Below are 26,411 nucleotides of genomic sequence, written 5' to 3' on the forward strand. Positions count from 1 at the left end.
GTTCTGTTGTTATTCTTGTGGTTCAGTTGTTTTCCTCCTGTATGACTATTTGTGACCCCATTTGGGACTTTCTGGCAAAGATACTGGAGTGGTTGGCCATTTCCTTCTGTTCATTTAACAGATGAGGAAACTGAGGCAGAGTCAAGTGATTTGCCCAGGGTCATACAGTGAGTGTCTGAGGCTGAATTTGAGCTCAGGAAGACGATTCTTCTTGATTCCACACCCAGTGGTCTGTTCGTTGTGCCACCTAGTTGCTCCAAAGAGTTCTACTGAAGGGACTACTGTATACTCTATATGCATACAGATAACTATAACTATATAACTATGTATATATACATGCACATACATACACATGCATACATATATGTGATATACATATAAAACATTACAAACATGTATATATACATATACATATACACATACACATACACATATACATATACATATACATATACATATACATATACATATACATATACATATGTAAGCACAATGTATTTTTTGGTAGGGGTGAGGGTTGAGCAACTGAGACTTGGGGGCAATGGGCTATGCTTCCCGTAGGAGGTGCCACCTGGGCTGTGTTTAGAGACACTAGGAGTCAGAGATATAGGCATTCCAGGCATGAAGGACAGTTTATACAAAGGCAAGGAAGTGAGAGATGGAATTTTGCATATGGTGAAGGGCAGGAGGCCAATGTGACTGTATCTACCACGGTGGTTTGCCTTCCCAATATATCCAGTAACATGGAGTAAGGAAAAGAAGGAGGAGAAAGAGGAGGAGAGGGCGGGGGGGAGGAGGAGAAGAGCAGAAATTCAGGCTGAGAAAGTGGTTATATATGGCATGGGGCAAGAATTCCTATTTTGGGGGAAGAATGGACTAAGAGTTTGGCTGGGCTATATGATGGTTAAGCAGAAGCTTGACCAGTTCAGGAGGACTTCAGTTGGCTTGAACCAGGCCAGGGACATGACAGGTCATAGTTTGAAATTATAAAGGACCTTAGAGACCATCAAGTCCATTCCCCCCTCATTTGGCAGTAAAGGAAACAGACACAGAGAGGTTTAAATGGCTTTCCCAAGGTCATGGAGCCAGGTAAGTTTCTGAAGTAGGATTTGAACCTAGGATTTGCTGAGTCCAAGCCCAGCACCCTAGCCATTCCACCAGATTTCTGCACCAGGTTCATCTCTTGGAGAGGAAACTTGTTTTGGGACTCCTTGGCCTGGAGTACTGCTTTGCCATGCACTGCCTGTTCAACCAGAGGGAAGTCACATAACATCTCTGGGCCTGATTTTCCTCACCTAGAAAATGAAGAGTTTGCCCAAGAGGTAACTCCTGATATTCCTTTTAGCACTATCATTCTATGAGTCTGGGGACTTTTCCCCTTTGATAGTTTGGATAATTGAGGTGACAGTATAGACAGAGTGATCCCAATATTACCATTGGGAAGACCAGACAGATTAATAGTTGACCTCAGTAAACTTGCTTCTATCTCCAAAAGAATGTGTCTAAACTTCACAATCGGCGTTGCACCCTTTTCTCTTTAAGGAAAAAAATATAGGGGAGGGGGGGAAGATATTAAATAAAAGCAGCTTGAACTAAGAAATAAGAGTTACCTTTAAATTACAGCATTAGGGAAATAATGAATTAGTCTAGGAGGCTGGATATCATTCTTGGAATCCTGAGAGGGGAACTAAATATTAACCCAGTTTGTCTCTATAATGCACAATTTATAGCCATGTGAAGATTCAACCATATGGTGAAAACATTCTTTTGGATTATTTTATGCAGGGTGCCACCAAATACAGAAGGGTCTTTTTACTGACTTGTCATGTGTGATCAGGATAATAAAACATCTGTTCGTAACATCCTTGGGAACGAAGTGGTTTCCCAAACTTGGTCTGCTGTAGTAATAAATACACTATGTGCAGGCAGTAGATTTCACACACACACACACACACACACACACAAACACCTTTGTCTTAGTTCTCCAAAAACACAGCTTCCAACACTCCCTAACCTCTTTTACAGAAAATTCAGAGCAGTTTGCAGCTAGATGGCTTAATGGATAGAGCACCAGGCCTGGGGTGATGAAGGCCATTGTTCAAATCCGGCCTCAGACATTTACTAGCTGTACGACACTGGGCAAGTCTGTTTTCCTCAGTTTCCTCCTCTGTAAAATGATCTGGAGAAGGAAATGGCAAAACACTCTAGCATCTTTGCCAAGAAAACCCCAAAAGGTATCACAAAGACTCAGACAAAACTGAGATGAATAAACAACAGTGTTGTTCTTCAGTGGCTTCCAAAAAGAGATTAAGGAGGCCATACCAGGGCAGCTGCCTTCCAGACATGTCAAGGCTTCATATCTATAAAATCTTGGGATAAATCAGGGCTTTCTGTACCTGTTTTTATATACCAGTGCTGAGTTGCCACCTTCCACATAACCACAGTCTGCACAATCTGGAAATTTGCCAGAGACTGAAAAGTTACACACCAGGGAAGACTGATGAACAGGCTGGGATTCCCCAGGGATGCTCGACCATCTCGGCATATTGGATATGTCCAGATGACATGGGTATCCCTGCACTGTCTCTTATTCACACTCTTTAGATGAAGGTCCCTCTGGCAGGACAGAAGCAGCATTGAAGAGTTCACATTTCCAACCTCTCCCCGAGTAAATGTAAAACTGCAGAGTCCTTGCCTGGAGCAATTTTAAACTCTGCTGCTTCACTGGACCTTGGTACAAATGAACGTAGTGTTAACAAGGACTCAACCATAACACCCTGCTATTTCCATCTCTCCAATGACTTCTCATTAACCTTGAGCTCAAATCAACTTTTCATCATCCTTTTCAAAGCTGCTGAATTACTAATACCATCACGTACATTGTTTGGAGCTGTAGCAGGGCCGTAAGCCTTTGTCCCATCCCTGACACATCTTCATCCTTAGTATCTGGAGTTCACTCTCCTATATCTAAGCTTTTCCTAGACTCTCCTATTATATGTGTGGAAAACTCCTTTGTCCTCATCCATTATACCCAACAATCACTAAGCCACACCTCCTTATTGAATCTTTTCCCATTCTCAGTGGCCTCTCAGGTCCCTGCCAACCCTTACATTTGTGATTCTGGAATTCTTTAAACTGAGAGCACAATCCTAGCCCACTTCTCCCTCTCAACACAAAGCTAGATTCTATTTAATATACCTGTAATCTCATGTTCTCTTAGATTATATCGGCAGTCAGCTTTGTCTTTCCTATTAGTTTTTTTTTTGTTTGTTTGTTTTTTGTAGGGAGGAAGGCAGGGCAATTTGGGTTAAGTGACTTGCCCAAGGTCACACAGCTAGTAAGTGTGTCAAGCTTCTGAGGCCGAATTTGAACTCAGGTCCTCCTGACTCCAGGGCTGGTACTCTACTCATGGTGCCACCTAGTTGCCCTTTCCCATTAGTTTTTACAATCCTTTTCAGTAAATTAATGAGTATTTATTGAGCATCTATGTGCTAAGTCATAGGTGGATACAAATGAGTATAAAACATGGCAACTTCCCTTTGAGAGTAGCTCTTGATGAAAGAAAAGGAAACCAATAAGTTGACAGAAATAACAAATAGGTAGATAGATAGACAGACAGACAGACATGAAGGAACTTGTGACTGTCACATCATAAGTAATTCCCAGTATGACATCTCCCTCCACCAATGTACATCACCAAACTATGTATATCACTTAATGAATAGGTCCCAGTGAGTTGCTTGAGGAACAATGTTGAAGTTATTTGTCCAGGGTCATATTGCTAGTAAGCATCAGAGACAGGATTTGAACCCTTTTCTTTCTGAGTTCAAGTCCACCACTCAATCAGTCTCCTAGAAACCTGGCATGATCATCAAGCTGTTATGAGTTCAAATACTACCTTTGATATATACTGCCTATATGACCCTGAACAAGTCATTTAACTCAGCTCCCCAGGCAATATTCTGAGATAAAGGTTATGGATGTATAGCCCATGTGTATTGATTGAGAGGGGTGCCTCACTAGAAGGCTCCCAGCATGGATGAACTCATAAGTCCAGACCAAAATACACACACACACACACACACACACACACACACACACACACACACACACAACTAGGCTTGGTAATAGATGCTGATGAATCCATCTAACAAAGTGTAAGAAGTCTCCCCACCATATGATAAATTGATATGGACACAGCCATTTATGAAACCACCTATGAAAGCAGAGGCAGCTTTGTTCTGACCCAAAAGAAGGATGACTCATGCTAATGAAATCATGGATCCTTAAATATCAGTGTATGATGGGTAAGAAGAATAATATGATTAATATTAATACCTTTCATAGGTTTTCGGAATGTAGAAGTTAAACCCTGTTTTCACATCCATCATTTTTATCTTCACAGCAGCCCTAATGGGGCAGGAGGGGAATGTAAGCTACTAAATATTATTCCCATTTTATAGGTAAAGGAACTGAGGACCAGAACAGCCATGTGACTAAGCCAAAGTCATGGAGTTAATACGAGTGAGATTTGGGACTAGAACCCAAGTCTTTTGGCCCCCAACTCTAGTGTGTTTTTTTTCTTATTTCAATTGTCCAATGAGGACTAAGTGAATTGAGAAGAGGAGCAGATGGGTGGGATGTGGTGGGATGAAGTGGACTTAATGGGGAAGTTGATCTAGGCCTTAAGAGATGGTCACAACCTACTTAGAAACAAAAAAGAAGGAGGAGGTTCCTTCCTTTTTTTAAATTTCCCTAGTAAATCATTAGATACTGTGTAACTCCCCATTCAGTACTTATTTTCTGACTTACTAATGAATTTGTGGTCTATCACTTTATAGTGGCACAATTGGGCATTGAATCCAGGACTAATCATATAGTCAGAGGTTCTTAATTATTATGCCCTACATAAATGAATGAATGAATGAGTAAAAGAACATTTGATAAATACTTAATATATGTTAGCCACTATACTAAGCACTGGCAATAAAAACACAAAACGAAACAGGTCCTGCTCTTTGGGAACTTCTATTCTGGTATCTGGAGACAACACACGTAGGGGAAGGTAAAGAAGATAAATTTTGATTGAGGAACCACAGAAATGGTGAATAGGTTCATGGGCATTGTATGCACTTTATTATTTTCCTCAGTGCAGGAAAAGGAATGTGGAAAGAAAGAACAAAGTAGATATGATAAGACAAGGGCTGGGTATCATGGGTTGAATAAATATGCTTGTGATTGACTAGCTGCTCTCAGAATTAGGGTGAGAGTTCAAAAGCTGAGAGTATTAATTGTTCCAGAAACTAGGGGCGTGATTTTTGAAGGTCGAGTCCAAAAGATACTGTTCTAGGTGGGGAGAAGTAGAGGAGCCCCAGGGTAGATAGCAAAGACAGCAAGATGGCCTGGGTCGATGGGTGGGAACTGTCTTGGCAACTAGTTCAGACTCCAACTGATATTGGTGAAATTGCTATCATTATCATTATTTTTCACACAACATTGCTTAAGAATAAAATTGCCATGACTAGTTCTAATTTATGATTATCATTAGAACAAAATTATAGAAATTATGCCTTGCTTAAATTGCTGGAGCTTATTAGACTGCATTGATCATTACCCAGATATGCATAGGTTGTTCTTGTCCTTTGCTCCTCTGGTGGAAATATCAAAGCAGTGTGAACAGATATACATATCTACATATTATAAGACTTATTCATAATTAATATTTTAGGATAAAAATAAATAAACATGGAAATTTTCCAATATAATTTAATGATTTTTTAAAATGGCAAAACCTTGAGAACTGATAATAAATAAAGCATACCTTGAGAGCCCACAGGACTATGACAATATGAACTCCTGGGAACCTGCCAAGGGATTACACACACACACACACACACACACACACACACACACACACACACATACACACACAGAATCCCCTTTGTGCTGTCCTACCTCATACTCATTGCCCAGTTCTCATCCCACTAGATGTTAATTCCCCTTGCCACCTTCCCCAGGTAACCCAGAGCTATCCCAAATTCACTCAGACCTTCAAGCGTACTGTTCCCTTCCAGTCTGATCAGAGATATGGTATCTCCCATCACATGGATAATTAATTTAAAAGCATTTGACTCACTCTCTCTCTCTCTCTTTCTCTCTCTCTCTCTCTCTCTCTCTCTCTCTCTCTCTCTCTCTCTCTCTTTTTCTCTCTCTCTCCCTATCCCTCTCCCTCACTCCCTCCCCCTCTACCTCTGTCTTTCCCTCTCCCTCTGTCCATCTGCATGTATCTGTATCTGTCTACTATAATTGTCAGGCACTGTGATAAGCACTAGGGATATAGTGGAAGCAAAAACAGATTCCTTGCTCTTAAAGTGTTTACCATCTAGTAGAAGAGATAATTTGTAAATAGATGACTACATATAAGATACCTACAGGGAAGGAGGAAGGTAATGAAGGCTCTAGTTGCTCGAGGGGATATGTGTGGAATCAACAAGTCCAATTCTTCTAGAAAAATGAGAGATGGGGGTATATTGGGCTCTGCCATTGTTCTAGGTGGTACAGTGGATAGAACACTGGACCTAAAGTCAAGAAGACTCATCTTTCTAAGCTCAAATCTGATTTGCAGTTGTGTGACCCTGGGCAAGTCACTTAACCCTGTTTACCTCAGTTTTTCATCTGTAAAATGATCTGGAGAATAAAATGGCAAACCACTCAAGTATCTTTGCCAAGAACCTATAAATGGGCTCATGAAGAGTCAGACATGGTTGAAAACAACTCAACCACAATAGCAACATTGTTCTCCTAAGGTCTCTTGGGCCATACTATCTGCACTGCCACTATCTCCTCTAGTAAGAACTCCTAAGGTCTGATATGAAAGATTGAGGGAGTGATTATTAAATTTTCAGTGTGAGAATTTATACCTCCAATATCAGTAAACACTCCAAATCAGGACTTGATTTATTCCTTTGCTGATTGTATAGACCAGGGGTGGGGAACCTGTAGCCTTGCAGTCACATGTGTTTTGTGAAGTTGGATTCAGTCAAAGGGCTGCACTTGAGGACCTAGAGGGTTACATGTGGCCTCGAGGCCACAGGTTCCCCACCTCTGGTATAGACTTAAGAAAGTGTTGGAGAGAACATTAAAAATGCAGGTTAAACTTTAAGACAGTTGTGAATACATTTTTGAGGGCTGGTTGTTAAACATTTGTCTTCACCCCCCCACCTAAAAACCTATCAGCTTTTCCATTTACCCTATCGCTGAACATTTCTATAAGTACTGTCTCACCTAACTGGAATGTGAGCTCCTTAGGAAGAAGGATTCTCACTTTATCATTTGTATCTCCAGTGTTCACCCAGTGCAGGAAGAAGACAATTTAGGCTTTCATATCAGGGGTAAAAAACTCCTAAATAATTAGAGTACCTAAGAGGGAAATGGTTGCTTGGAAAAGTGGTAGCTTCTCAAGCTTAAAAGTCTCTGAAATTCTGTGATTCTCTGATTCTTTAAAATATTTATTGTGATTATTTAATATTTACTTAGTACTTCAAATATATTACCTTATTTGCACACATCACAGACCTTGATAGGTTTGTTGAATTGATGAATGCACAAACGTATGATGCACATGGTGTTATTAACCCCATTTGATCTATGAGAAGTTAAATGACTTGACCAAGGTCAATTGCGTTAACTCGTTCACCAGCAATCAACCAGCTTTGATTGTGTACCTACTATTCGTCCATTGTAGTGCTAGGCATGGCAGGAGATTTAAAGGTGTAAGAAACAGTTGTCACCCTCTAGGAGCTTTCAGACTAGTTGGTTAGATAATAATAAATGGGGAAATAGCAGTGATATAAGACATTGTATATAATCCATTTACTAGACTGTGTGGCACAAATTATAAAGATTGAGGGATTTCAGAGAAAAGGCAGGGTGATGAGGATAGGAATAATCAGAGAAGGCTTCACAGAGGAGGTGTGACTTTAACTGGACCTTAAAGGAAGTCTGGGATTTGGTTGGGTAGAAAGAAAAGGAAGTCCACTTGAGGAAAGAGGAACAAGATGGGAGGATCTACAGAGGCAAGAATGAGCCCTGTGCATTTGAAAACAGGAAGGAGACCAGTTTGGTTCAAGTAGAAAGTATACTTTGGGGAAGAAGGAGAAATATTTAAGGTAGAGATGAGTGCAGTGGGAATGGCTCTGGACTGGGAAGTCAAAGACCAAGGTTCCAGTCCTTTCTTTGGCTCTAATTGGCTGCATGACTTTGGTTAAGTCATTTTATTCAATTCATTAAACATTGGTTTAAGAGAGGCACTTGGCATATAATGATAAATATTGACTGAATTTGTGACCTGAAGGTCATGGATTTTTCTTTTACGTGGGGAAAGGCAGAAATGAGGTGAGAGAACACTCATGCATGGGAACAACCCGTGAATCCGTAGAAGGCACAAAGCAGCATGTCAAGCTCAAGAAATAGTTTTCAGTTCATTCTGGCCAGATTATGGCATGAGTGAAAGGAAATAGTGTGAAATTAGGCTAGTAAATATACTGGAGCCAGATAGTAAAGGGCCTTGAATGCCAGGCTAAGGACTTTGTATTTTATGTTATAAGCAAGAGGGAAAAATTGCAGGCTTTTTTGAGTGGGATGCTAACATGATAATCAATATCTGTGCCAAAGATAAATTTAGTAGCTGTATGAGAGAGGGATAGGTGAAGGGAGAGCCCCAAGAGAAGAGGTCAGTTAGCATGCTATTACAAGAATTCAATGGAGAAGTGATACTGGCCTCAAGTAGCACTGTAATAGTGGGAATGAAAGGAATGGAAGAGAAGTGAGGGATGTTGCAGAATTGGAATCAAAGGGATTTGCCAGTTCTCTTGGCCTTGGATCCTTAAAGTTGCTTCCAGCTCTAGGATTTTGTGATATTTAACTGGGCCAGTTTATCCTAACCCTGGGCTTCCTGAGAACATGGCTTCATGAGGAGACAGGATAGCTGAGCCAATGTTCCAGGTGGCGGTGCAGAGATCCCCACCTACCCAGAGCCCTGCCAGCTCAAGCACCAAGTGCACCTGCTTTCCTTGGCACTGGCCTCATTGTACTCGAGTGGCAGCACTCTGAGAAGGTAATTTCCATGAGAGGTGACCCAGTGGCCCCCATAGAAGATAGATCATGCCCAGGAAAGTACATCGTGGGTATTCAGTGAATAATAGCAGACCATTTGTATGTGGCATTTTACTTACAACGAAACTCTGAATTAGGTAGATGGTATAAGGACTATGTATTGTACAAACATTTTTAATTTTTTAGACTGCATCTGTGACTTCATTCCTTCATAGGAAAAGTTCAGTTAGGAAATTCCCTCTACCAATAGCAACTCAGCACTTTCTGTTCAGCTTATAGTCTTAAAGCATGAGTTCTTAACTTGAGGTTTATGGACACATTTCAGAGAGTTCTCAACTTAAATGGTGAAACAATAAATCTTTACTTCAATATAATTGGTTTACTTGATAATGATTCAGTCAACAAACATTTATTAAGTACCTACTATGTTCCAAGCACCCTGCTAAATGCTGGGGATATAAAGTAAAGCAAAAGACAGACCCTGATTTCAAGGATCTCACAATCTAGTGAGAAAGACAGCATGTAATTATCTATGTACAAACGAGCTATATTTTATGGACTTAAAAATATTATTTGAGAAGAGGTCTATAGGCTTCATCACATTGCCAAAGGGGTCCATGACACACAAAAAATTTAAAACTCCTGTCTTAGATATTTAAGGCACCGAGACATAAAGTGATATTTCCAGTCATGGAGCAAACATTTATTAAGTATTTAATAAAACTACAGCCGGTCATTGTCTTTATCTGCTATACCATACTAACTCTTCTTTCCACTTTCCAGAGCAGAATACTGAGGTTCAGAGATGATTGAGTGACTTGCCCCCAGTGACAGAACTAGAAAGGAGTGGAACCAGACTAGTACCCCAGGTCTTTCAAGTCTGAGTTTAGTAATCTGGGAAAGTCATTTCACCTCTAAGGGCTTCTGTTTCCCCATAAGTGAGGGAGCTAATATGATCATACTGGAAAGATCTAAGAGATCTTCTGGTCTGATTATCCCATTTTATAGATTAGGAAACTGAAGTCCACAAAGGAGGAATGGTTTGTAAAAGCTCATATAGGTACAGAATTCAAATGCTGATTCCAAATCCAGTGCCCTTTCCATCATATCTCTTGATTTTTATAAATCCCTTCCAGATCTGATGTCCTCTGATCAGAAGTTTTCTTGACAAGTCCCTTCCCCTTTCTGGACTTTGGTTTCTTCATCTATAAAATGTGGAGACAGACTAAATGATATGTAAGGACCTGCTCTATGGATGGATGGTAATTCCCGCAATTTCCCTGTGCTTCCTCTTGACTTTCCCTGTGCAACCTTCATGTTGAGCTCACTCTAAGAAGAGAAAGGCCAGTGTAAGGGCTTGTATCATATCAGTGGTGGAACCTCAAGGGAGGACTCCTCAGCTATGTTCATCCCTGTCAGACTTTTCCAGAAAAAGTTGTCTCCAACCTTCTTGTCTTCTTGGACTCTTCATATGACTCCTTTCATAAGAGATAGCCTCCTAAGCATAAGAAAGTGAGAGTCAATACTCTAGCAGCTTTACACACTCAGCACCTGACAGGTTTAGAGATTCAGAGACTGTGTCCATGGTCAGACACTTCCCCATGTTTGTTGTGTAGAAGAGGATTGTAAAGCAAATACTAAACAGTTTAACCCATTAATACCCTATCCTAGATAGTACTCTAAATTAATGTTGCTTTGAAATACTCCCTGTAGAGTTTAATCATCAAGACTCATTCTCATCGGGAAGAGAAATAACTTTAGACTTGCCCAGGGTCACATAGCTAGTAATAACTTTTAGCATTAACTTTCAGTGGCACAATGGATAGAGTTGTGGCTTGGAGTCAGGAAGATTCATGTTCCTGAGGTCAGATCTGGCCTCAGATACTTACTAGCTGTGTGACCCTGGGCAAGTTACTTATCCCTGTGTGCCTCAGTTTCCTCATCTGTAAAATGAGCTGGAGAAAGAAATGGCTAAACCACTCTAGTATCTTTGCCAAGAAGACCCCAAATGAAGTCACAAAGAGTTGGACACGACTGAAAGAACTCAACGATAATAGCAACAACACAGGTCCTTGAAAGAAAGTAATATTTATTTTTTGCCCATGTATTCCCAAGATCTAACAGGGTGTCTGATACACAGGAAATACTTTATAAATGCTTGTGGAACAGAAGTAAACCAAATCCCCCCTGTCAGGGTAGGGGCATGGGAGCAAATGGACAGCACTGTACAGTCACACAGGGAGTGTTTCAAAGCAAAATTATTTTAGAGCAATATCTAGGACAGGGTATTAATGGGTTAATATTAATTTAATAATGTAATGTTTAATTTTATTTCAATTTAATTTAATAATATTTAGTAATTTGCTTCATAATCCTCTTCTATAAATCAAATGTATCTAAACCTGAATAAGAACAGTTGGTATTCAGTGCCCTCAATAATCTAGCTTCTACCTAGTTCTGTTACCCCAAGCAAGTCTTTTTCTTCTCCAAACTTTAGTTTTCTCATCTCTAAAATGGGGATTGTGATGCCTACACTGTGTGTCGCAGAGGCTTGTAGTGAGACATGCATTTTGCAAACCTTAAATGCCATATAAATATTAGCAGCCTTATTTCTGTGGCCTTACCTCTTCCTCGGGCCCCTCTCATACTCTTATGTTCCAGCCAAACCAGAGTCCTTCGTAGATTTAGAGCTGGAAGGGACTTCAGAGATCCTAGTCTAAGTCCCTTATTTTACAGATGGGTTAGCTGAGTCACAGGGTTAAATGACTCGACCAAAGTCATACAGGTAGTCTGTAGTATTTGACCTTTGACGCTGTAGGTGACACCAACTTCAGGCCAGACATGGTCCTTGTCATCCTAGAAATAACAGCCTTGTAGAGCATTATAGCACAAACAGATAACCACAAAACACACTAATGCATGGTAAATGAATCAGAGAGAAAGTGAAGGGGAAGGTTGTGGTTTGGTCACATATTAGGAAGTACATAAGGCATTTACTTTTTTCCAGAATTGCAGGCTTGGATTTTATTCTCATTGCCTTATTGTTTGTGTTTCTTGGGGCCAGAGCTAAAAGGGACCTTAGAGACCATTGAATCCAACATCTTCATTTTACAAGTGAGGATTCTGAGGTACAAAGTAGTTAAGTGATTCACTCTGAGTCACACCACTCGTGTCTGAAGAGGGATTTGAAATCAGGTCTTGTTTTTCAATCATGTCCAATTCTTCATGACCCAGGTGAGATTTCCTTGGCAAAGATACAGGAGTGGTTTGCCATTTCCTTCTCCAGTTCATTTAACAGATGAGGAAACTGAGGCAAAACAGGGTTAAGTGACTTGCCCAGGTTACACAGCTAGTAAGTATCTGAGGTCAGATTTGAACTCAGGTCTTCCTCACTCCAGGCCCAATGCTTTATCCACTGCTCCACCTAAGTACCCTAAGTCTTCTTGACTTCAAGTTAAATGCTCTTTCCAATGATATTACATTTCACTTATCTTGGAATCAAAGAATGTTAGAGCTAGAACAGACCAAACTGATCTTCTCATCCAACCCACATTTTATGGAAGAGGAAATCATGGCCAAAATAGAGACTTTCCCAAGGCAAACCAGAATTGAGACTCAAAACCAGTCTTCCTTCCCTTAAGTCTGTATTTGTGGTAGCGTTTCCTTCTAATATTTTGAACATCATGGCCACAATTGAATTGAAAAATTGGAATCGAAAAAATTGGAATTGAAAAACTGTGTCATAGATCTCAGAATGCTTAGAATCCTGGTGGTAGAAGATATCATTTGTATTATTTGGAAAGAAAAGCAATCACAGAAATGTTAGAGCAGTAAGGGACCTGAGAGATAATCTAACTCAGATCCCTTATTTTATGGAGAAGGAAGCTGTGACCTGGAGAAATGAGGTGACTTTCTCAAGGTCACACTGGTAATGAATGACAGAACTGAGATTTGAATTCTGTCTAGTATTCTTTCTAGTACAGCGTGCTTCCATTACAGTAAAGTTACCTGATTATTTTTATGCTTATCTCTATTATTTATTGTTATGTGGTTTAACTCCCCAAATAGAGTGTAAGCTCCAGAAGTGTAGGGATAATGTGCTTTCTATCCCCTACAGTGCCTTCTATGTAGTCAGTATGCAAATAATTTGTCATTGTGTCACTTGTCACAATTGTGATAACTCCCACTTATATGGTACTTTGAATTACCAGATGTTATCCTGTTATAGGGGAGCTATTGTTCATTTAGTTTATTTAAAAAAAAAGAAATAACAATGATGATCATTTTAACTTTTCTTTATGTGATATTTTCTATGAATTACCTTGTTCGAGATCAGACTCTATAAGGTAAATAATGCAAAGATTATAATTTCTATTTTACAAATGAAAATACTTCGGTTGAGTGACTTGCTCAAGGACATTATTCTAGGCAGAATTCAAATTTGAATTCCAATCTGATTCTCAGTCTATTTCTCTGATCAGGTTTTTGTAAGGGGAGGATTAGAATGGATTCTTCAGTATTTCTAATTCCATTAGGCTAGCATTTTCTGTGGATTGGTCACATTGGCATGCTTGAGGAATAACAGATGGGCATCACAAGTGTTCCACTGGTACCCTCAGAATTTAAAATGGCCTGGAGTAGGCCTCTTGGATGATGGGTGGATAATCTGTGGGGGTTCAACAGATGATCAAGAATCACACAGGATGAGAAGTTTGGATGGGCAGGCAGCAAACTACATTGGTGCAAACAAGAAATACATCACTGAGAACAGATCAAAGTACAGAAAAGGCATATCATATTTTATTTCATAATAATGGATGGTTTCATATTGTCTTGTCATTTCAATGCCTAAGATTTGGTCATCCAAGCTCTTTTTGGTGGGTGCCTAATTTCAGCCATTATACATACACCGGGAGAGAGAGAGCGAGAGAGAGAGTGAGAGAGAGAGAGAGAGAGAGAGAGAGAGAGAGAGAGAGAGAGAGAGAGAGAAACAGACGGATTTGAGGACAGGTGAGTGGGAGAAAGGAAGGGACGGGCTAGTTGTCTTCAATTTTTTGAAGGATTATCACATGGAAGAGGGATTAGACTCATTCTGCTTATCCTTGAAGAAAGAGCTAGGAACAACTGTGAAAGAAGCAAATTTAGGCTTGATGTAAGAAAAGCTGTTCACAAAGAGACTTCTAAAATTGGGTGGGATGCCTGGAAATTTCCCTTCAAAAACAAAGAAAGTCTCAATGGCAGTTTGATAGGTTTGATGTAGAAGGGATTCTAAAAGGAAGAAAGAAAAAAAGGAAAGAGGGAGAGAAGGAAGGAAGGGAGGGAGGGAGGGAGAATGGGAGGATGGGAGAATGGGAAGGAGGAAAGGAGAGGAAAGGAAAGGAAGAGCACATATTAGGTATTTACTGTGTACAAAGCACCTTGCTAAGTGCTGAAGATATAGAAAGAAGAGTAAGTCTTTCAAGACTTTCAAGATTGCTTTCAAGAAGCTCACATTTTAATAGAAGGAGACAACACATACAGAAGATGTCTATAGGTCACTTGAAAAGGCCTACTGGTCCTTAGGGTACAGCAGCAAAACAGATGGTAAAGCATCTTCAGTGTCATTTCCACTGATAAAATCACATTCAATGAACCATCTGTCAGTGCCAAGGATCTCGGTGGTAAGAATTTTGTTTTCTGATTCTTCAGTAGCTGTTTGTGGAGGCAGGTCAGACTAGATGACCTCCAGGTCCCTTCCAACTCTAAGATTCTTTGATTCTGTGAATTCACAAAAAAACCTAAAGTTGTCTACTTTGAAAAAGTATGGTTTATTTCAGTCTAAACTTCAGGGCTGGAGCCATGGCTTCCTGTAACCTGCTGTGCGCAAGGAGGTTGAAACGGCATTCTATGAAATGTGCTCACTTGCAAAGTTTTCTCAATGAGTGTGTGCTTTCAGAGGACTTTGAGCTGGGAGCTCTTTGACATGTCATATCCTGTGTGCTAGATCTGACTGACTCCCAGCACTAGCACCTTATCCTAGCTGCTCAGAATGCATGATGTCCAGCCTCAAAAGTATGGGCTGAAACAATACAGTAAATGGAACTCCTCAGAATTTTCTTTGGCACTATGTATAACTTTTTCTCTCATCATTGAGTCTTTAAAAAAAATAATAAAGAGAAGCCTTCTAGACTACCTCCCTATGACCTAGTAGTAATCTTATCCCATTTTTCTTTGATCTGCCAACATAAATTTCCCCAGGCTCAGAGTTACTATGCTTTAATAAATATTTGAAACTGTTTTTAAAAACACAAATTTGTAAGGGCCAAATTTCTAGTGGCAAACCAAAAAATGGAATGCAACAATTCATTTTGTAAATTGTAGGTAAAACTCCAGTTGGGAAATGAAACCACATACATTTATTCCATTTACAGTGATTCATCTTGTTTGTTTGTTTGTTTCTCGTGGTTGCTGGTTTTGCCAGCTGCCTAGTCTAAACTGATTAACTCAATCAAGTCCATGCTGCCTATTCAAATGTCTTACTGAATCCATTTGTTCGAGTTAGTTTTTTTTCATCCTGTTGGCCCTAGGGAAAATTCTGTGTACATTAGAAACTGTTACAATCAGGATAGGAGAAACCAAGAAGGACTGGAACAGTGTGCATGAGAGAGGAGGAATAGGAAGGAAAAGATTAAGTTAAGAGTGAATGAGGAATAAATAAAATATCTATCATTCCTGCCAGGTAATACACTTTTTTATTTAAAAAAATAGAAAAGACAGTGGTAGTGGGCGGAGGATAATGATAATGAACAAAATGTCTCAGATGCTTTCTAGTTGGGTGACCTTGGGCAGAGCATATTTTATGTTTGAGCCTCATCATTAAAATAATAAAGCTGGATCAGAAGGTCCTTTCTTTCTGTAAAGCATATGGTCAAAGGAGGCAAAAGATGGTTTGTCAGCCATTCAGTAATAGTAAATGTATAAAATGGATAATAAAATTAGAAGACCATAGAAGGAAGGAAAATAGAGTGTTACTTGGCATCAACAGTTTTGATAATGAAATGCTAAAGATGCCAACAGTAAAAAAAAAGTCCTCTTCTCTTCCAAATGCCAGAGGACATTAGTTTAACACAAGGGAAATTAGAATGCTTTCAATTTGGATAGATTTATGTTTTCATCATTGCAAATATGAGTACTCCTATATGTACAAAAATATTTATAGCAGCTCCTTTTGTGGTGGAAAAAAATGGACATTGAAGGGATGCCCATCAATTGGGGAATGACTGAATAAATAGTAGTATATGATTGTGATAGACTCATATCATGCTATAATAAATGAGAAGAAGGATGGATTCAGAAAAACTTGGGAAGACTTATATGAACTGATTCAAACTGAAGTGAACAGAACCAGGAGAACATTGTACACAGTAACAGCAATATTGTATGATAAAAAACTGTGAATGACATAGCTCTTCTCTGCAATACAATGATCCACAACAACTCCAAAGGACTCATGATGAAAACTGTTATCTGCTGCCAGAGAAAGACTGATGAACTCCAAGTGCAGATTGAAGCGTATTTTTTCATTTTATTTTTCTCGCTTTTTATTTTTGTTTGTAACATGACTAATTTAGAAATACATTTTGCACCGCTTCATAAGTATAAATGGGTATCATGTTTCTTATCTTCTCAATTGATGGGGGACTGAAAGGAGGGAGAGGATTTGGAACTGAAAATAAAAATTTTCTTCATTTTTTTTAAAGAGAGGTTAAGGGTACTCTGCACTGCTACAGACCACACCAATCCATGATTTCTCATCCTGTGCAACTTTTATCTATATTTTAAAGCACATCCTGCACAGGAAGTGAACCCTGTATGCTTGGGGCTTTTCTGTTCATCTCTTGGCATGCTATGGATACCATACTTACCCCATGCTTACCCCAGTTCTCACTACTGACTAGCTCAGCTCCTTTTCCAGTCTGACTTTCCTTTGACACAGGATCTTATTCCACTTTTCTTATCCATTTCTTCATTAGTATTACTTTTCAGCCTGTTCATACTCACCACATCTTTTCTGTTTTCTTTTTGGTGGTCTGCAACTTGAATTATTTAGAGATGACTAGGATATTCAATGCCTTCTAGTCACATATCAACAGTTGGAGAATATTGCTGTTAAAAAAAGGATGGGTCTTTATAGGATGTGAGAATAAAATAGGACTAGAAGTCACTTTAACACGGGGGGAAAAAGAAAATGATACAACATATTGACATTTCAATCCAATTTCATTCCCATCAGCTAGTATGATAGATTGGCAATCCCATCCAACTTAATAAAGCAAATATTAAGTTCTCACAGTATACAAGTCACCATGCCCTGGGCTGGAACTATGAAGATGAAAACCAACACAATCCCTGCCCTCAGTCAACCTGTGCTCTAATAGAAAGAGTGTCACATGTACACAGATAAGTAGGATCTGAGGTAGAACATGGTAGAGTCAAAGGTAGGGTCAAAGAAGACATATCAGGAGCCCAGGGAAAATTGAGAAAGGAGAAGATCCTTCTCAGGGTATCAGACAAACTGTCATTTAAATAATAGCACATGAGCTGTGCTTTGAAGGAAATGAAAGATTTGAAGAGGTAGAGATGAGTAGAGAGTAAATTTCAGTTTTGAGAGGGAGCCAACAAGAACACACAGAGGTAGGAAAGGGTAGGATTAAATCAGGGAATTAGTAGTAGTTGGCACTGTGAGCTTAAAACAGAATAATGTAAAATAAAGCTAGGAAGATAACTTGAAGCCAGATTGTGGAAGCTCTTAAGTTCCAGGCTAAGGAGTTTATATTATGGCCTAGAGCCACTAGGGAGCTGTTACATAGGGTCCACCATCTCCTATCATTAACTGTCTACTATACCTGGAATACTCTGCCTCCCTCCTTCTGCCTTTAGAATCCCTGTTGTTTTTTTCAAAATGAAGTTCAAGTGTCCCCTTAAACATAAGTCCATTTCCAACCCTCCACTAACTAATGTCTTCCTTTCAAAATTATAATGCATCCATTTTGTATTTCTTGTATATACTACTATATGTATATGTTGTCGCTATTACAACGTAAGCTCCTTGAAGGCAGAGACTGTTTTACTTTTGTCTTTGTATCTCCAGCAACAAACATAGTTCCTGGAGCATCAGAGATGCTTAATAAATTATTGCTTGCTTTGTTGGTGGTGAGACCTGTGCCAAAGATTAATTTGGCAATTGTGTGTAGGATGGGCTAGAAAGGCAAGAGAATTGAATTAAGGAGGCCAGTTTGGAGGCTATTAAAATAATCTAGATGAAATATAATAAGGGCTTGAACTAAATTGGTGGCAGTTTGTATGGAAGGAAGGATATATATATATATATATATATATATACATATATATATATACACATACACACACACACTCACACACACACACACACACATATATATATATGTATGTATGTATATGGCACTTGGAAGACACATATATTAAGTACTTAATAAATGCTAGTTAAATTGAATCAAACCAGCCAAAGCATTTAAGCTGAAGTGTAGAGATATGGAAAAGATTTCCCTGTTTAAAGTAAATCTACCCATTCAAAAATAGATTGCATAAAAATCCTTGTACATTGGATACAAATCCCACTCTGGTACTTGTCCTGGACATTTTGTCTTTGGTCAAAAGAAGTCAACCAAAAGAATTCTGGAAAAGAAAACTTAAGGAGATTCCACCTGTGGACCCCAAGCACCTGTGCTTCAGAGCATTAATTCCTGCCTCCTGATATTATGATTTATTCCTTCAATGACCCACCTCCTCCAAAAATCTTTCCTTCATTCATTCATTCAACAAATATTTATCATGTCCTGATTGATCAATCCTATTTTTCAGTCTGCCAGAATGATGCTGATCCTCTTCTCCCCTTCAGCTCCTTGTGATAAGCATTGAGTTTGTCTAACTCTTTAGATTCCATCATCCCCATTATTGATTTCAGGTTCATGAAGAAAATGGATGAAGCATCTTCTCCCATATTAACCCTTGGTGGCCAGCTCATTGCTGGCAGTTAGGCATCCTGTAGGAAGACTTTCTGACAGACTGATAGACTTGAAACTAATAATTATTTTTATATAATTAGGCAGTTCACCAATTAGGTGAATACAGCAATAGAAAATGGTGCCATTTTAAAAGAGATCCATGAAGATGTCATGCTATTTTAATCCCTTTAAAGCCAGGGGAGCCAGAATTTGCATAGGATTTTAATCTGGTTTATGTCTGCACCAACATAAAATGGATTTGGGAACAGTCCATTTCCTCTCATTCCGAATTCCCTGAATTCATTCCCATTTCTAAACCCATAGTTTGACTATGGCATTTTGCCTTTGGATGTGCTTTACAGAAAGGGACAACCACTGGCTTGCAAAAACCTTGCTTTGCCCACCAAATGTTCACTGGGTCCATCCTTGGTTTTTTGTGTCCTTCCTTATCCATTTCATAGCCATCTCGGCTTCTTCCTGCTACTGCCTATGATATGGAATGTCTTGGGCCACCCAATTACAAGCCTTTATCCACTGTACTCCTGTCCTTCCTCAGGGTGGGGAAGAACCTTGGACTGGACGGGGGTCCTAGTCCTAACTGTGCCACAAAGTGGCTTCATGACCTTGAGCTAGTCACTTCAACCCTTTGGGTCTCAGTTTTTTAATCCATTGAAAATGGGGTTAGAACTAGGTAATTTCTCAAAGCATTGCCAGTTCTACTAATTCTAAACATCTGTGGCTTGGATGTGGAGGCCAAACTAATATGTATGATGCCTTCATAGCTAATAATAAAGAAGGAGGAGGAGGAGATGAGTAAGCACTCATATTACACAAGACTTCAAGGCTTATAAAGCTCTTTATTTGCAACAACCCTGTGAGATTGATAGTACAAGTATTTTTATCCTCATTTTAACAATGAGAAAAAGATGAAGGCAATCTGTGCTTGGCTCTGAGCTGTTTAATATTTTTATCAATGACTTGGGTAAAGATGGCATAAATAACATGCTCATAAAATTTAGAAATGAAACAAATTTGAGATATATAGCTAACATATTGGAATTACTTATATATAGTCAGAACCCCCAAATTTTTTTTAAAAGATCTTGAATATATTAGAGCAAGATCACTTAACCTGGGGTCCTGAACTTATAAAATAAAATATATAGGATTATAATTATGTTAAAATATAGTTATATATCATAGTCAATTAAATTGCAATTTAGTTATGTGGACACATACATAACTATTACATGTATTTATACAGTTAAATATGTGCATTGTTGCTCAGTCATTTCAGTTGTGACCCCATTTGGGATTTTCTTGGCAAAGATACTGGAGTGATATGCCACTTCCTTCTCCGGCTCATTCTACAGATGAGGAAACTGAGGCAAACAGGGTTAAGTGGCTTGCCCAGGGTCATACAGCTAGCAAGTGTCTAAGGCTGGACTTGAACTCACAGAGCTGAGTCTCCCTGACTCCAGTTCTGGCACTCTGTCCACTGTGCCATCTAGCTGCCCTCATTGAAGCACAGAAGTGGTAAAGAGGAGGAACTGAGGCACTCAGTGGGGTATAAGATGATTTAAATAAATATGTTAATGTTTGTTAAGTATTTTTGTCCACATAACACTGAGAAGTAGAGAGTGAATGTTATTTTCCTCACTTGAGAGATGCAGGAGCTGAGGTTCAAGTGATGTGTTGGCATGTAATTGGAAGAACACTTATAGCCAGAAGACTGGATTTGTCTCCAGGCTGGTTCATACTAATTATGTGATTGTTCCATAGGGTTCTACTGCTTTTTCTTTCTCTCAGCTTCACTTTTCTCATCACAAAATGAATTAAAATACTTCCACCACCTGTTCCACAGGGTTCTCATGAGGAAAGGATTTTAGGAACCCCCAGTAGCTCCCTGGTTCTCTCCAGGATCAGATATAGAATACATTTGATGTTCAAAGTCCTTCATAACCTGTCTCCCTACAGACACACACTGCCCCCTTCCAGCCTCCTTATCCCTTCCAGCCTACCACATACTCTGGATCCAGTGACACTGTCCTCCCAGCTTTTCTTTGAACAAGACACTGTATTTCTCAGCTGTGGGCATTTTCACTGGCAGTCCCCCAGGCCTGGAAGGCTTTCTGTATTTATATCTGCTTCCGGGTTCCCTTGTTAAAATCCCTCCTCTTACAGGAAGCCTTTATGGATCCTCCCCCAATTCCTTCTCTCAGTTGATTCTCTTCCATTCATCATGTATATAGCTCAGTTGTTAATAGTCCTTTTCATGTTGTCTCTCCCATTCCAATGCGAACTACTCAAAAGCAGGAACTGTTTTTGTTTGGGGGTTTAGGGATTTTTGTTTGTTCGGGGGATTTTTGTTCTGTTTTTCTTTTTTTTTCTTTTTCTTTTTTCGTTCTTTTCACTTTTCTTTATGTCCCTAGCACTTAGCACGGCATCTGGCTCATAGTGGGTGCTTAATAAATGCTAATTGACTCACCGATTGACTGACTGAACCTGAAATTGCTTAAAGAAATGGAATGTCCCATAAAAGTGGTAAGAGGTATGCATGAAGATAAATAGGGTAGGACCCATTTATACATTTATTTTGCACAAGTCTTTAATTCCATATTACTGACTGAAAAAGAAATGCGCCTTAGTTCCTCCATGATGATATCTTCTAACCTTTGTCTAGTCCTTTAAGTTTGCACAGAGTTTTCCTCACAATAACTCTTTGGGGCAAACAGTGCAAATAGTTTTATTCCTACTTTACAGATGAGGAAACAGAGGTTGAAAGACCAATTCAATTCAGACTACATTTATCTGCACATATTATACTACATAATATGTGCAAATCACTTTTCTAGATGCTGCAGATACAAAGACAAAAACAAAATAACCCCTGCCCTGAAGCTTAGATTCTTCTGGGCAGAGTGAAGGTTAATGCACTTCCCATAGTCTCATGAATATTGTCTAAGACTCTCCCCATTCCATTGCTATGTAGGATACAGAGGTGAGTTACAGTGGTAGTTAGGTTGCGGTAAGGATGGAACACTAGATCTGGAGTCAGGGAGACCTGAATTCAAATCTAGCCGCAGATATTAACTGTATGACACTGGGCAAGTCCCTTAACCTCTGTTTGCCTCAGTTTCCCCAGCTGTAAAATGGACATAATAATAGTATCATTGTGAGGATCAAATGAGATACTATTTGTAAAGCACAGTGCCTAGCACATACCCTTCCCTTATAGTCTGGGCAGACAAGATATGTGCATAGATAACTCCAATTTAAGGTAGAATATGAGAGAATAATAAGAGAAAAACTAAAGTTGTAGGTGATTTTTGAGTGTGAAAGGTAACCAGGAAAAGGGGAAGTTTATTGTTCTGATTCAAATCCTGCCAATGAGTTACTACAGAAATAGAATTGCATTATTAATGAGCATAAGACAGTCTGAGCCATAAAGAAAAAATGAATATTGCTATATGATTGTGGTCTCTCAATTCAAGAATTAATGGGGAATTAAAGCTTTACGTTTGTCTTAAGTCCCATAGATGGAAAATCATCCATTTTAACCCAGACTTAATTATATGGTTACAGTTTAGCAAAAGTTAAATGATAATAAATCTTATTCCATACAACTAACTAAGAAATGGCAACAGTGGGTATATAAAATTTTGAAAATAAGACAAAAAGAAGAAAATTCTACATATCTACAACACAAGAAATGTTCTGCTTACATGTAAAATATATATATATGTTAAATGTAACATGTATTTACTCTCTTTCACACACACATACATACACCCTTAGTCTCTTGGAGTTGGAAAGGGCATTGGGTCATCTAATTTAACCTCTTCCTGGAAAAGAATCCTCTCCAGACATACTTGGAAAGTGGTCATACATCTGTTGCTTGAGGACTTCAGTGAGAGGGACCTCATTACCTCCTAGAGATAGGTAGGTACTAGTTCTGTTCTCAGGAAGACCCGGGTTCAAATTTGGATTTGTCTTACTAGCTTGTATGGCTCTGACAAGTCATTTACCCCCTGTTGTCCTTAGTTTCCTCAAATGCAAAACAGGGAACAAGATAGCACCTGTCTCTCAGGTTTGTTGTGAGGAGCAAACCGAGCTAATATTTGTGAAATGCTGAGCACAGTCCCGCACATAGAGTAGGTGCTTAATAAATGTTTGTTTCCTTCCTTCCCTTGGTAACCTATCAGACTTTAGTGCAACATTAATTGTAAGGAAGTTTTTCCTTATATCATGCCTAAATCTGATTCTCTCAAAATTCCACCAGTTGCTCCTAGTTTTGTACTCCAGAGCCAATCAGAAGTCTAATTGTTTTGCATGTGACAGCTGTTCACATACTTTTAAACAACTCTTATGTCTCCCCTAAATATTCTCTTCTCCTGACTTAATAACCCCAGTTCCTTTAATTAACATATTCATTAAGCTATGCCTATATGTACACATACATATCACTTCTTTGACAACCAAATTATGCTTTATTTTCTTCTCTTTATACTTTATGCTTTCTGTATGTGTCTTTGTATATGTATACACACACAGAGGGTATTCTCTATATTTTCTGATCATTCATTTTACACGCATCAATTTTAGTTACTGCTTATTATGCACAAGTTGAAATAGTTACTGATGGAAGAGAACATGCATTTATTAAGCACCTCCTATGTATCAGGCACTGTGCTAAGTGCTGTCCAAATATTATCTCACTTTATCCTAACAGTAACCCTGGTAGGTAGGTAGGTGCTATTATGATCCCCATTTTATAGGTGAGAAAAGTGAGTCAGAAGTTAACTGACTTGCCCAGGGTTGCTTAACTAAGTAGTGTCTGGATGTCCAAGGCCTAATTTGAAATCAGGTCTTCCTAACTGCAAGCCCATCATGCTACCAACTGCATCACCTAACTGCAAGTGGTTTTAGACCAACATATTCATTTTACAGATGAGGAAACTGAGGCCCAGAGGCATTTAATGATTTTCCCATGGTTAAACAGATAGCAAGTATTGAGATAGAATTTGAACCCAAATCCTCTGACTCCAAAGATGGTGTGTATCTATGGTACCTGGAGGCCACTATTATCTCAGGTACCTTTTTCTTTTTTATTTATAATAGAAAGTCTTTTTCATACTGTGGGATAAATGTAAACAAAAATTTAGAGACAGTGTGCTAATTGAAAATGCCTCATAATACAGGTAACGTGTTAGTGGCAGAGCCAGAACTAGAACCCAGGGCCTGTAACTCTATAGTCTGGTATTCTTTCCAAAAAGCACAGGCAAAAGGGTCCTCTGCAGCTGTAGACAGTTACAGGCTGTCTCCCACACTAAGTCATAAGGCTCTTGGATGCATATATGTTTGCTATTGAATGACAGTTTGCAGCCTTCGGTAGTGTGAAATAGCCATCCAACCAGACTTGGTTTTGTGTATATGGACCTTATAATACAGCATTAACCATTCCTTTCTTACTTCTGTTTTGATGTTGTTTTGTGGGACTCATTTGTAGACTGACAAAGGGCTCTGTTTTGTCTCCAGGAGCCAATTCACTGTGGAGCTAATGTTGTGATTTAGCTTGCTCAAGGAAGTGCACAACGATTAGCCAGGGAGGGGATACTAAGAAAGAAAGAAAAAAAATCCATACAACTGTCTTTTTCTTACATACTCATCAACAAAGTAAGAAGGAAGGAAGGGAGGAAAGAAGGAAGGAGGAGAGAGAGAGAGAGAGAGAGAGAGAGAGAGAGAGAGAGAGAGAGAGAGAGAGAGAGAGAGAGAGAGAGAGAAAGAGAATGATTCTTGTCCTAAAGGAGCTTACAATCTAGTGGGGGGAGACAACATGTAAAGGGATGCTGAACATGGGTGGGGGAGAATAAAATACCCAGCAAGGGAGCATGATGGAAAAATCTAACAAAATCCAAAAGTAGTTCAGCCAATGGGAGATGAGGAGCTGTCTGTCCTGGGACCCTTCCTTAAGTGGAGGTTTGGGAGCTCCAAACAGAGAGGAAGTGAATAGTGATGAGATGTGATGCCAAGGATGATTTGAAGTTGCAGAGTAATGGGACTTCCCAATGATGAGATTCCTGGGGCATGATGGCATGATGGACAAGTCCAAAACCAGTGTAGCTGGTGGGAAATGAGAGAAAGCTCAGAGATGGAAGGGAACACCTGAGGTCATCTGTTATAACTCATATCTAAAGAAAAATATCCTCTGTATTATACCTAACAGATTGTCATTCAGTTATTGCTTAATAGCCTGCAGTAAGTGAAAATCCACTAGTCCAAATGCAGACCACTCCATTTTTGGATAGCTCCAGTTCTTAAGAAATAGGCAGCTCTGTCATTTCTAGCCTTGGTTCCTAATTCTATCCTCTGAGGCCAAGAAGAATAATTCAAATGCTTCTTCCACTTGACAGGCCTTCAAATACTTGAATATCATGCTTATATTCATCTTGTCTTCTCCTTGTAAACATCCAATTTCCTTCCAATAATCCTCATATAGCATGACCTCATGGTTCTTCACCACCTTGGTCATCCTCCTCTGTATGCTTACCAGCTTGACAACATCCATCCTAAAATATAATACCTAGAATAGATCTGAGCACAGTACCATAACTGTACTGACAAGATCAAAGTGCAGTGGGATTATCATCCTCCTATCCTTAAACTTTATACTTCTCTCAATCTAGCCTAAGATCACATCAGCTATATGGTACCTTCCATCTTGTATTCTTGACTTCACTGTTCATAGCACATCCCCTTCCAGGTATTTTTGTGAACTATTTTCCAGATGATATTATCTTCTACTTGTAATTTGATTTTTTTAACTCAAGAGAAATGTTTTACATCTGTGCCTAGTATATTTTACATCAAGATAAGAGGGAATCAACACAGAACCTATTCATGCCCTGTGTTTTGATTAATCAATAAGAGAGCCCTTGGTTTTTGATGTGATTTTATTTATATAGGAAATTCCCTTTCAGCTCTCACTGAGAGGAAGACAGGCTCACGTAAAGATTGGCTGAGTCTCTGAAGTTCAACAGATATTCATTAAGCACATTCTCTGTGTAGAGCAATGTATTAGGTACCAAGAAAGATTGTAATCAACAAAATATAGCTACTTTTACTTTGTTGGATTATGATGGAGTCTGTGTGGCACAGTGGACAGAGCATAAGATCTGGAGGGAGAAGGACTTGAATTCACATATAACCCCAGACACTTATTAGTTGTGTGACCCTAGGCAAATAGCATGATCTGAGTCCACCCCAGTTGCTTTA

At 39.2% G+C, this 26,411-nt stretch overlaps 1 protein-coding gene across 1 annotated transcript in view; it reads left to right on the top strand.

The window, feature by feature from the left end:
* The window catches only part of LOC118836710 (disks large homolog 2-like), a 302,319-nt gene that overhangs the window by 181,695 nt on the left and 94,213 nt on the right, over positions 1-26,411 (top strand). The window contains exon 4 of the mRNA XM_036743918.1: positions 3,297-3,306. Coding sequence (XP_036599813.1) covers positions 3,297-3,306 — 10 coding nt within the window. The remainder of the gene's footprint in view (positions 1-3,296; positions 3,307-26,411) is intronic.

Source organism: Trichosurus vulpecula, chromosome 2 (assembly GCF_011100635.1).
Source record: "Trichosurus vulpecula isolate mTriVul1 chromosome 2, mTriVul1.pri, whole genome shotgun sequence".
NCBI classification, from domain to species: Eukaryota; Metazoa; Chordata; class Mammalia; order Diprotodontia; family Phalangeridae; genus Trichosurus; species Trichosurus vulpecula.